Source organism: Saimiri boliviensis, chromosome 2, assembly GCF_048565385.1.
Source record: "Saimiri boliviensis isolate mSaiBol1 chromosome 2, mSaiBol1.pri, whole genome shotgun sequence".
NCBI classification, from domain to species: Eukaryota; Metazoa; Chordata; class Mammalia; order Primates; family Cebidae; genus Saimiri; species Saimiri boliviensis.
The window spans coordinates 113,459,118-113,472,406 of NC_133450.1; the positions used below are offsets into that span (position 1 = coordinate 113,459,118).

The 13,289-nt window shown below is 38.8% G+C and overlaps 1 protein-coding gene across 5 annotated transcripts in view; it reads right to left on the minus strand.

Annotated features, from left to right (window-relative positions):
- The window catches only part of KNL1 (kinetochore scaffold 1), a 79,943-nt gene that overhangs the window by 36,403 nt on the left and 30,251 nt on the right, over nucleotides 1–13,289 (minus strand). For all 5 annotated transcript variants that reach the window (XM_074394088.1, XM_074394089.1, XM_074394087.1 and 2 more), the window contains 5 exons: nucleotides 12,161–12,213; nucleotides 5,850–10,433; nucleotides 1,749–1,887; nucleotides 967–1,034; nucleotides 273–371 (listed from right to left, as the gene is read on the minus strand). In XM_074394088.1, coding sequence (XP_074250189.1) covers nucleotides 273–371; nucleotides 967–1,034; nucleotides 1,749–1,887; nucleotides 5,850–10,433; nucleotides 12,161–12,213 — 4,943 coding nt within the window. The remainder of the gene's footprint in view (nucleotides 1–272; nucleotides 372–966; nucleotides 1,035–1,748; nucleotides 1,888–5,849; nucleotides 10,434–12,160; nucleotides 12,214–13,289) is intronic.

The window sequence follows — 13,289 nt, forward strand, 5'->3', positions numbered from 1 at the left end:
AGTAGCTGGGATTACAGGCACGCGCCACCATGCCCAACTAATTTTTTGTATTTTTAGTAGAGACGGGGTTTCACCATGTTGACCAGGATGGTCTCGATCTCTTGTCTTTGTGATCCACCTGCCTCGGCCTCCCAAAGTGCTGGGATTACAGGCTTGAGCCCCCGCGCCCGGCCCTTTTTATGCTTTTAAATAAATGTTTGCTTTGATGCAGTTTAATAAAAAGTGCAATATATTTAACTGAAATAACTAGTTTGCCAAGAAACAGCACTTACATTGCCTGGAAGATTGCTCTGTCGGGGTTTCTGTATCAAGATGTGGACCTGGAGAAGTATAAAGAACTCTCTTATTGTTATTCTCCCATCTTTGAGTTTCTGAGAAAAGAAAAAAAAGTTTGCATGACCATTCAGTATGATCTCACTTTGATATAACCAGCTCATTTTTGTTTCTAAAAGCTTAAAGTACCTTGTATATATTTATGAAAATATTATCCAGATATCTGCAGGCTATAAATCAGCAGATTTTATCCAAGATTATTTCTTAAGGTTATTAAATAACAATAGACTTTAAAAAAATCCAAAAACCCAAAACATACACCTTTTTTTCCCTTTTTTTTTTTGAGACAAGGTCTTGCTCTATCGCTCAGCCTGGGATGCAGTTGTGTGGTCATGGCTCACTGCAGCCTTGAACTCTTGGGCTCAGGTGATTCGCAGGCCACAGGTTCCCATGTTGCTGGGATTACAGGCATGTACCACCATGCCCAGCCAAAACAAATACCTTTTAATCATGACTTGTACTCCATTTAATTAATTGCTATGTTGGATCTTTAACAAAGAAAAGTAGTCTTCTATAGATTTAAAATATTTCATAATTAAAAAAAAAATTTAAACCAAGAAAATTACTTGTATTAGAAATGAGACATTTAAACTTCTTTTCCTTTGTAAATAAATAAAAATAATTTTAACATACCTCCCTCAAGCTCTCTTCACAAATAGTATCTCTCAGAAACTGTGATTCCATTTGACTACTGTGGTAAGCTAAAAGTAAAGGAAATTCTGGTGAGGAACAAGTCAAAACTAAACTGTGAACTTAATTGTAGTTATCATTCAGATCATTTATAATCCTGAAGCCATCCACTGTGATCTTTCTGGGAAGGAAGTCATGTAGCAGTGCAAAGTACACATAGTTTTAAAATCCAATGTTTATCCATTAATTATAAGCCCATGAAAGAAATCACTCTATTTCTCCATAGTATGTCACTTCTTTTTTTTTTTTTTTTTTGAGACGGAGTTTCGCTCTTGTTGCCCAGGCTGGAGTGCAATGGCGCGATCTCGGCTCACCGCAACCTCCGCCTCCTGGGCTCAGGCAATTCTCCTGCCTCAGCCTCCTAAGTAGCTGGGATTACAGGCACGCGCCACCACGCCCAGCTAGTTTTTTGTATTTTTAGTAGAGATGGGGTTTCACCATGTTGACCAGAATGGTCTTGATCTCTCGACCTCGTGATCCACCCGCCTCGGCCTCCCAAAGTGCTGGGATTACAGGCTTGAGCCACCGCGCCCGGCAGTATGTCACTTCTTAATGCATTAAAATAACTAAGAATTCAAAATAAACCAAATACTATTTTACTAATCAACTGTTTATAACCCCCAAATGGCATATACAACATTCAAATATTTCCTGAACTAAGATATATTTATTATTAGTCAAGTAAGCAGATGGCTGGTATTATTTAGCCCTCATGAAGATCTTACTGCTAAAGTCCAGGGAGGTCCCATCAGCCTTGATCGAATCCAGAGAGCTGCTGCAACTAGATGGGGTCCTGCTCAGGCTTTTTATCAATACACTGTTAGCATTTTTATCTATATGCTCTTCAGTACGGTGATCAAAAATCTGAAATTGTCAATTAAGGAATATCATCAGAATAAAGTATACACTGTATACTTAAGATGAACACTAACAGAAGTACTTCTAACATACAATTTATCTATAATTCATGTGAAATAATCTCAGTAAAGAATCAGAATAAGTAACAAGCATCTTAGGCCTTTAATTAGAGTTTAAAAGTAATTTTATTAAAAATAACTTTATGGATTATACTGTGTATGCAAATTATTTCTCATTATGTATCTAAGTTATAATCAGATCCTGTAAGCTACCAAATGTTGACATATCCAACTACTAGCCACCAATAGCAGGTCTACCACATTGCAGAAAATCAGACTCGAATATCAGCTTCATGTGGTGGCCCTGGCTAGAATCCAGACAATAAACTTATTTCCCAGTTCTTCTACTTTCCTACCCAGCTGACCAAGACTTCTTTGGCTGAATAAGTTATGTGGTCCTGCTTTTATCATTTTAACCATTTGACTTCACAGCTTTAAATGTCATCTTCATCTACCTTCTTACATGTTTTTTTGGAAAAAATATATTCTTTTATCTAAATGCATTATGGGGGCCGGATGCAATGGCTCGGGCCTGTAATCCCCGTATTTTGGGAGGCTGAGGAGAGCAGATCTCTTGAGGTCAGGAGTTTAAGACCAGCCTGGCCAACATTGTGAACTCTCTCTCTAATAAAAATACAAAAGCCAGGTGTCATGGTGCATGCCTGTAATCCCAGCTATTGAGGAGGCTAAGGCATGAGAACTTCTTGCACATGGGAGGCGGAGGTTACAGTGAACTGATATCGAGCCACTGCACTCCCACCTGGGCAACAGAGCAAGACCTGATCTCAAAACAAAACAAAAAAATAAGCAAATAAACAAATAAATAATGCCATTATGGGCTGGTTGTGGTGCCTCATGCCTGTAATCCCAGAACCCTGGGGGGCCCAGGTGGGTGAGTCACTTGAGGCAAGGAGATTGAGACCAGCCTGGCCAACGTGGTGAAACATCATCTCTACTAAAAACACAAAAATTAGCAGGGCGTGTTGGCATGCAACCATCCTTCCAGCTAATGGGGAGGCTGAGATATGAGAATCACTTGAACCAGGGAGACAGAGCTTGCAGTAAGCCAAGATCACTCTACTGCACTCAAGCCTGGATGACAAAGACTGTCTCAAAAACAAATAGCCAGGTGTAGTGGCTAATGCCTGTAATCCCAGCACTTTGGGAGGCCGAGGTGGATCATGAGGCCAGGAGACCATGCTGGCTAACCGAGTGAAATCTTGTCTCTACTAAAAATACAAACAAATAGCCAGACGCGGTGGCACACACCTGTAGTCCTGCTACTCAGGAGCCTGAGGCAGGAAAATTGCTTGAACCTGGGAGGCAGAGGCTACAGTGAGCTGAGATCACACCACTGCACTCCAGCCTGGGCGACAGAGTGAGACTCTGTCTCTAAATAAATAAATAAATAAATAATTATGTAAGCTCCATGAGAGCAGAGTTTTGTCAGCATTCCTAGCACATACAACAGTGCCTAAGACACAGCAGATTCCCTGCATGGGTGTGGTGGCTCACACCCGTAATCCCAGCACTTTGGGAGGATAAGGTGGGTGGATCATGAGGTCAGGAGATCAAGACCATCCTGGCCAATATGGTGAAACCCCGTCTCTACTAAAAATACAAAAATTAGCTGGGCAAGGCAGCACGTGCCGGTAGTCCCAGCTACTCAGGATGCTGACGCAGGAGAACTGCTTCAACCCGGGTGGCAGAGGCTGCAGTGAGCCGACTGCACCACAGCACTCCAGCCTGGGTAACAGAGACTCTGTCTCAAAAATAAAAAGACACAAAAAAAAGACATAGCAGATACTCTATATATTTACTGAAAAATAGAATGCAGGCCAGGCACAGTGGCTCACTCCTATAATCCTGGAACTTTGGGAGGCTGAGATTGGCGATCACCTGAGGTTGGGAGTTCAAGACCAGCCTGGCCAACAGGTGGTGGGCCCATGCCCAGCTATTTTTTGTATTTTTAGTAGAGACTTTATCTTAGCTACTCTGGATGTATTTTTGTATTTTTAGTAGAGCTGTTATTCCAGCTACTCGGGAGGCTGAGGCAAGAGAATCTCTTGAACCCAGGAGGCAGAAGATCCAGTAAGCCGAGATCACACCATTGCACTCCAGCCTGGGAAAGAGCAAAATTCCATCTCCAAAAAAAAAAAAAAAATAGAATGCAAATTTCCATAAAAGCTATTGCTAAATTTTATATTACTGCTTTCTCATAATTTTATGACTAACCACTGCCTCATGACATTATCTTATAGAGCCACTCAAATTACCTTCTATGCTTACTTATGTATTGAACAGATTTGAAGCCTTGTTTTCTGTGAACCTCTGATACTTCCTAATCTTTATTTCTCCACCTACAAAATTTGATCTAAGTGACAGATTTTTTTCTCCCCAAGTTATGGAAATAGTGCTTCTTGACTTAAAAAAATTTGTCGGCCAGGTGCGGTGGCTCAAGCCTGTAATCCCAGCACTCTGGGAGGCCGAGGCGGGTGGATCACAAGGTCGAGAGATCGAGACCAACTTGGTCAACATGGTGAAACCCCGTCTCTACTAAAAACACAAAAAAGTAGCTGGGCATGGTGGCACGTGCCTGTAATCCCAGCTACTCAGGAGGCTAAGGCAGGAGAATTGCCTGAAGCCAGGAGGCGGAGGTTGCAGTGAGCCGAGATCGCGCCATTGCACTCCAGCCTGGGTAAGAAGAGTGAAACTCCGTCTCAAAAAAATAAATAAATAAATAAATAAAATTTGTCTTCTTAAAAAAATAGTGCTACAGCCAGGCGCGGTGGCTCAAGCCTGTAATCCCAGCATTTTCGGAGTCCGAGGCGGGTGGATCACGAGGTCAAGAGATCGAGACCATCCTGGTCAACATGGTGAAACCCCGTCTCTACTGGGGCATGGTGGTGCGTGCCTGTAATCCCAGCTACTCAGGAGGCTGAGGCAGGAGAATTGCCTGAACCCAGGAGGCAGAGGTTGCAGTGAGCCGAACAAGAGCGAAACTCCGTCTCAAAAAAAAAAAATAGTGCTTCTTTTCATAAAAAATGACCTAGGCATTCTCCTGCCCACTAAAGAAATGGACTCTCTAAGGCCGGGCACAGTGGCTCATGCCTGTAATTCCAGCACTTTGGGAGGCTGGGGCAGGCAAATCACCTGAGGTCAGGAGTTCAAGATCAGCCTGGCCACCATGGGGAAACCCATCTCTACTAAAAACACATACACGCGCACACACACACAAAATTAGCCAGGTATGGTGGTGGGTGCCTGTAATCCTAGTTAATTAGGAGGCTGAGGCAGGAAAATTGCTTGAACCTGGGAGGCGGAGGCTGCAGTGAGCCACGATCATTTCAGTGTACTCCAGGCTGGGCAACAGAGAGACTCCGTCTCAAAAATAAAGTAAAATAAAATAAAAAGAAATGGACTCTCAATCTTAACTTCTACATATCCTTGTCAGCCAAGAAAATTCAGTCAAGCTTTATTTTATGCAGTTTACAAAACAGAAAGGCTTTTTACTCCTCAAATATAACAACACTGAAGATGACTTTTCAAACTATATATACCCCTCCCTAGAGAGTCTTATATAAACCCCAACTGACAAAACACTAGAGGTAACAATATTTGCCTTTTGAAATCATACTATTTTAACACTACTTCTTGTACAATTTTTCATTTAATTTTTTTTGTGACTATTTGTCACTTTAAGTTGCTTTGAAGTCTAGCTGTTAGGCAATTAATTCCTGAAGGTTCTACAAAAGAATATTTCTCCAGTCCTGTAAGTGGAAATAATCATTTTCTGTCACCCAAGACTAAGATTAAAATTTGAGAATACCCACAATTTAAAAAAAACAAACAAACAAAAACTAAAAACCCAAAACTCAAGAACATTCCTTGATTCAAGACAGAGCTCACCTCCTGATCTTGTGCAGTATCACTAAACGTAATCTCATTTTTTCTGATTTTTTTCTCCTTCTGAGTATCTTCTTCTTCTTCTTGTACCCAGGTTCTTTTTTGGCTATTTAAAGTTTTCTCCATTTTATTTTCATATGGTGAAATCTCTTTTTGGTATGTCTCAATCAAAGCCTTTTCCTCAGTTTCTATGTTAATAGAGTCTGAAGAATTGATCTCATCAGGATATATAGGAAGATTTTCCTCATTTATATATTGAGAAGGACTTAGGTTCAGTTTAGCTGCAACAGATCCAATGCCTGAATCTGTGCTAGAGACTGGCTGAGTTTCTAAGTGATTTAAATCAGTTGTGTATGCTGGAATCTGTTCCAGGTCATCAATACCAGTGACACTGCAATTTCTCTTGTTTGGCAATCTAGGCAAAAAGATTCCCAAAGAACATCTCCTCACTTTATCTTTAATAACTGTCTTTAACGGTAGAGAGGTGGTTTCAGCTCCATTACGAGTCTTTTTATTTTCTTCACCTCTACTATCTTTAGCATTGCTGAAGATTATGTTAATATTAAGTTTTTCTGTAGCTTGCACTACACTCATACCATTGTGTGCCTTATTTCCCAATTCAAGTAATTGCTCTGGAGGAGGCGGTACATGAACAGTTTGAAAAGCTTCAGTTTTTCCATTCAAATCATTCAGATTTGGTTTGACTCTATGCAAACAGTGAATATTAGATGTCATGGCAGGATCTGGTGCTTTTCTAGCATTCACATGAGTTTGAATGACTTGCTTAGTCAAGTCTGAGTTACTGTGGAAATCAAGAGCTGTATTATAGTTAGTTGTTTGAGTATTTTCCTTCAGTTCTTTTTTATAGGCTTCAGCAAACCACTTCTCATTATTGAGCATTTTAGGCTTGTTTTCACATATGGGTGCAAGATCATTCTGCACTGGGCAATTATTGGCTTTTTCCTTATCTTTATCACATAAGGGCATTGCACTACCCTCCAAATTATCAGTATAGTTAATAACATTTGGAAAACAGGAATAATTATCACTGGATCCACAAACAGCAGTTGCATGACTGCTTGTAAAATCTACATTTCTTCTATCTCTATTATTTAACTGACAGCTTTCAATTTGGGCTTTTTCCAATGTACAGGCCTGGTCTACAACTTTCCCTGTGACCTTTTCATCCATAGCAGCACTATGGAATTTGATGATTTCCATTTCACCTTGATCCCCAGACAATGTATTAGCAGAAGCAAAGCACTGTTGCTTTTGCTCAGTGTGAAGAACAATTTTGTTTTCTACATCCAGTGCTTGTTTTTCAGTGATTTCTTGAACACAGCTATTATCCTTAGGAAAGGAAACACCCAAGTTTTTTCCTTTTGTTATTCCAAATTTAGGGTTCTCTTCAAGTATTTTCTCTGTGGCTTGACATTCAATAAAAGCAGTATGGGATGTAGTGACATCCAGATCATTGTGATTATCTGTGAATATTACAGTTTTGTCCATGGGCCTAGTAACTATTTCATTTGGCAAGACAGCTTTACATTCTAAGGTAGTTGTGTGACTTCTAGTGATCTCCATGTCATCCTGCCCACATGAATACAAAATAGTTTTAGAAGCCCCTGCCAAAGGCACCAAATGGAAGTCCTCTTTATCCTCCAGGGTACTTTTGTTATCTATTTCCACCATACAACTCTGGGTAATATCCATATCATTTTGATCATTCTCTGAAAATACAATGGTCTTGTCATTTTTTAGCTTAAAGCTTTTTCTTCTCTGACTTTTGGCTGATAGAGGTTCATTCAGAAATCCACGATTTTGCACATCTTTGAAGTTTTTCCAAGTGGTTGATTTAGATATTTCCATGTTATCGGCAACCCCTACAGGACATCTATTATTAGACCATTCCTCCAGAGGTGTTAGCTGGCTGTCACTTGCTACTAGACTGTCATTTTCATCATTTTCTGGCAAAAAAACACTCTCCTCAGTAGGAGTACTTAACACTTCTGGTGTTCCTAGGCTTTTCCTTTGGGATAGTTCAAAGTTAGGTCTGTTTGGAAGCACAGTTCTTTCCTTTTCTTGGTAGTCAATGAAAACAGTATGGGACTTTGTCATTTCTAGTTCATCATGATTATCTACAAACGATACAGTTTTGTTCATAGGCCTAGTAGTTATTTCATCTGGTGAGACAGTTTTACATCCTAAGGCAGTTGTGTGACTTCTAGTCATTTCCATGTCATCCTGCCCACATGTATATAAAATAGTTTCAGAAGTTCCTGCCAATGGCACCAAATGACAATCATGTTTATCTAATAAAGGTCTATGGTTTATTTCCACTGTATAACTCTTAGTGATATCCGTATCATTCTTATCTTCTGAAAATACAATAGTCTTATCAATTTTTAGTCCACCAACACTTTTCCTTCCCCAAATTTTGACATTTTGCTTTTCCTCAGGAAATTCAGATTTCTGTACACTTTCATCCTCTAACACATCCATAATACTGTTAGATATAAGTACTCCACTTCTTTCTATGGGACTTTTACCACATTTTTCAACTTTTACAGCTGTCTGTCTGCTTGTTGTTTGTTGGCTAACAGTGTGTTCTAAATTAGTTTTACCAAGTTTTTGTAGTTCGGAAGGACCAAATCCAATGATAACAGTGTGGCTCTTTGTTAGATCCATATTTTGCTCTTCCTCAGAACACATAATCATATTGTCATGACAAAAGTCAGATGTGGGATTACTTAAACTTTTCCTCAGTGGCTCAGCCAGTTTAGAATTCGGACCTAGTAGAGATTTCACCGTATGACTACTAATAGTAGTATTACGAATTTTCATAGAAGATTGTCCTGATGAAAATTGCTTTGTAGTAGAAAACAAAGACTGTTCACATGAAACTGTATTTCTATTAGCTACTTGTTTATCAAGAACTCCACCAGGGTAGACTATATTATGGCTTGTTGCCATGTCCTGATTACAATCAGCTGACTGAGGAAAATCTTTATCAAGGTATGGCAAAATCTTCAAAATCTGCTCTTTGTCTTTGTTAGAGGCATTGGTTAGGCTGTTTTTAGATATTATGTCTGGTTGTTGAAATGGTTCAGTATGACTTTTGGTCATTTTTTGACATTTATCTGAATAGCTTTTGCTGTGAGAGTGAGATTCACTGGTATTCTCCGGTGCTGGACTGTAAGTTGCAAGAGGAACCTGACTTCCTAAGTTACTTGTGTGACTTTCAGTCAAATCCATATCTTCACCTGCTAAAAGTTCAGTCTTTCTATCAGTCAATGAAATTGATAGAATATTTGACAAGCTCTGCTGTATTCTTTCCTTAGATACAAGAGGAACTGAGTTACAATTTACACTCGTTTTCCCATCTTCTGATGTGGTCATGTGATTTTGGAGCATCATTTCTTTTTCAGGTGGTAGTGCAGCTGCTATCTGCACATTTGATTCATCCTGTTTAAAAATCTGATTATCTATTGCAACCGTGTGACTCTTGGTGATATCCATGATATCCTCTTCAGAATAAATAGTTTTCTCTGTGACACAAGACATAGCATCTGGATTGCAATATATTTTAGAATAATTACTGTCATGCTTTAGCAAATTTTTCTCTTCTCTCATACTTGAGAGACACTTGGTCATTTCCATGGTATCATTACGACTGGAATAGAAAACTGTCTTACAACCTTGAATAGCTGAATTAGAACATATAGATTCTGGGGTCATGGCTAATATTCTGTCATCTTGAGTACAAGTATGTGAGACTATGTGAGTTTCTGCTCCCCTAGTGGTAATAGGTATTTTGTCTGCAGGGTTTATGGAAGGGTCTTGAAAAGCAGCATTTTGTTTACTCTTAAAAATTTTTTTCTTTCCTGAAGCTTTAGTCCCATAACCTCTTGTTACATCCGTTATGGCATTCTGAGTTTGATTTTCTATTTTAGAAAAATTGTCTGTTGCAGGTAAAATCTGTATAGTGTGGTTCAATGTCAAGTCCATAACATCACTGCCATAAATTGTAATATCATTACCTTTAGATTCCTGTGAGTTAGTCTCCCTGGATGTGGGAATCAATGTCTGAATATTCGCTGTATGACAATGAGTGAAATTCATCCCATCATCTTTTTCTCTAAAGATCCTAGTAATATTACTGTTATTCTCATCTTCATTAAGAGAGACATGCATTTGATGTGAAGAAGAGGTGCTATGTGACTCATCAGAATAAATAGGTATCTCAAAATTTTCTTTATCAGGCCCATTAGGAAAAGCATTACATTTTCCTGTTTTCAATCTTTTTATGAAGTCATTGAAATTTATTTTCTTTTCTGAAGAAGTGTTTTGATCCATGGAAAAATTTAATTCTTTTTTCATTCTTGAGTCCTCAGTGTGAAGCTTTAAGTTAGCTAGAAATGATGTGGTATCTATCTTGGTGAACTTTTCACTTTTGGGATTATCTAAAAGGCCTTTGGTAATCATTACAGTGTGACTTGATGTCAGATCCATCTGGTTTTCATCTGAAAAGATGACTGTCTCGTCATTTGCATGTTTCCTTTCATGGTTATGTTCTATAACTGAAAACTATAATGAAAACAAAATATAAGAGATAAGAACAAATGCAAACTATTAAAAAGGTATTTTGTAACACGTATTATATAAAAAATCCTCAGTGATGGCTTCATAACACATTGGTTTGTTTGAATCAATAATGTAGTATGTTGCCTAAAATTTGCCATTTAAAATTATTCTAGGCTGGGTACAGTGGCTCACGCCTGTAATCCTAGCACTTTGGGAGGCCAAGGCAGGATTGCCTGAAGCCAGGCATAACAAAGTAAGATCCTGTCTCTACAACAAAAAATTTAAATATTAGCCACAGTGGTGCTTGCCTGTAGTCCCAGCTACTAGGAAGGCTGAGGTGGGAGGACTGCTTGAGTGTAGTAGTTTGAGCTGTAGTGAGCTAGGATCACACCACTGCACGCCAATCTTGGCAACAGAGTAAGACCCAGTCTCTTAGGTAAAGAAAAGAGCCGGGCGCGGTGGCTCAAGCCTGTAATCCCAGCACTTTGGGAGGCCGAGGTGGGTGGATCACGAGGTCGAGAGATCGAGACCATCCTGGTCAACATGGTGAAACCCCCGTCTCTACTAAAAGTGCAAAAAATTAGCTGGGCATGGTGGCACGTGCCTGTAATCCCAGCTACTCAGGAGGCTGAGGCAGGAGAATTGCCTGAGCCCAGGAGGTGGAGGTTGCGGTGAGCCGAGATCGCGCCATTGCACTCCAGCCTGGGTAACAAGGGCGAAACTCCGTCTCAAAAAAAAAAACAAAAGAAAAATTCTAAAATCTGTGCATCTGTGAGTAATTTACTTTTTAGTGTTTGGGGACAAATTAAAAATTCAAGGTTAATTATATACCCACTAGAATGACTAAAAAATGAAAAATACTGACAGCACCAAATGTAAACATAATGAAAATTCTAATTACTATATTGAATAGAAGGTCATTCTTATCCTAAATTTTAAAAGACTAGGAAAGGCATTAAGTGCATGGTGACTAATCTGTATTATATTCTAGACTGGGTGTGGTGGCTCACACTTGTAATCCCTGCACTTTGGGAAGCTGAGGCAGAAGGACCCCTTGGGCCCAGGAGTTCAAGACCAGCCTGGGCAACATAATGAGACCTTGTCTCTATAAAAAATGAACAAAATTAGCTAGGCATGGTGGCATATGCCTGTAGTCCCAGCTACTCAGGAGGCTGAGGTGGGAGGACTGCTTGAGCCCAGAAGGTTGAGGATGCAGTGAGCCAAGATTGTGCCACCACACTCCAGCCTGGGCAACAGTGTAAGACTCTGTCTCAAAAAAAAAAATCCTTCCTGTAGGAGATAGCTTAAAAAAAAAAAAAAAAAAAAAAATATATATATATATATATATATATATACACACACACACACACACACATATATGCATATTACATTCTATGCTACAACAGTTTTTTTCTTTTTGGCAAGGACACAGATTAACTCCTTGCTACTGAAAACACTGCCTATGGACTTGTGTACTAGTATCACTCAGAAAACAGAAATAAAGACTCATATGTTCTTTAATCTTTGAGACATATACTGTATCTCCCATTATTTAAACTGGCAGTGATTCAACTATCCTTAAGTTAACTGGAAAGGTAGGAAGGCTTTCCAGTTTAGGCTGATTCATTTTATTAAGGCATCCCTAAATTATGCCATTATCATTGAATTATGTTTTCTGTTTTAACAATCAGAAGACATTAAAATATGAAGGCATTTGCATGAACTTATACCTCCTTCTGTTGCATCTGGGTATGAATGGGAGCAGAAAGCAATGTGTTCATCCCTATTTAGAAAAAAGAAAAAACTATAGTCAGAAAATATATTACTGAGCCTCATTTTCCCTTTCTTAGGTTCTTCACCAGTTACAAGTATTTAAAAGAATTTACCAGTAAGTAAGCCCTTAAGAATTTATGTATTAATTTTTTTAATTTTTAAAAATTGATATATTAATAGTTGTACATATTTTTGTGTTACATGTGATACCTGTATACAATGTGTAATGATCAAATCAGGGTAATTGGAATATTCACCACCCGAAACATTTATCTTTTGTGTTGGGAACATTTTAAATTTCATGACTTTTAATTGTCCTATGTTAGTGACAGAGAGATCAGTAATTATTATATATCCTCCGTGTGACTGAAATCTTTTTATAATGTGGCAGTGACTTTAAAGGTGGAAAGTTTGGACTACTACTTATTATTATTTTTTTATTTCTCTATTTTTATTTCCTGGATAGTCGAAGTCCCATGGAGAAGAGCATCAAGTGATGAGACTGAAAGGTTAGGGGAGGATTCTAAAGGGTCTTTTATTCTGTGTTAAGGAGTCTAAACATTCCCATGATAAGACAGATGCGCTTTACAAAATTAATCCCCTTATAAAATATAATGCGTTTAAGAAAAATAACAAAAAGTAATAAAGAGAAGAAAGTAGATTCAAGAGAAGATAAACCAATTGGGAAGTTACTATAATACTTCAGATTAACAAACGAGTTCATGTTAGGGCAACAGAGCAACTAAAAAGGGAATAAAGGATTAGACTAAAGATTTACTTTAAAACTACAAATTAGACTTTGTAAATAAAGAAGGGATTGAAAAGGATATATTAAAACAGGAAATACATTTTAAAATACTTTAAAGTTTAAAGGCAAATCCTTAGAACATAATAAAGAATTTATGAGCCGGGCGTGGTGGCTCAAGCCTGTAATCCCAGCACTTTGGGAGGCTGAGGCGGGTGGATCACGAGGTCGAGAGATCGAGACAATCCTGGTCAACATGGTGAAACCCCGTCTCTACTAAAAATATAAAAAACCAGCTGGGTGTGGTGGCGCATGCCTGTAATCCCAGCTACTCAGGAGGC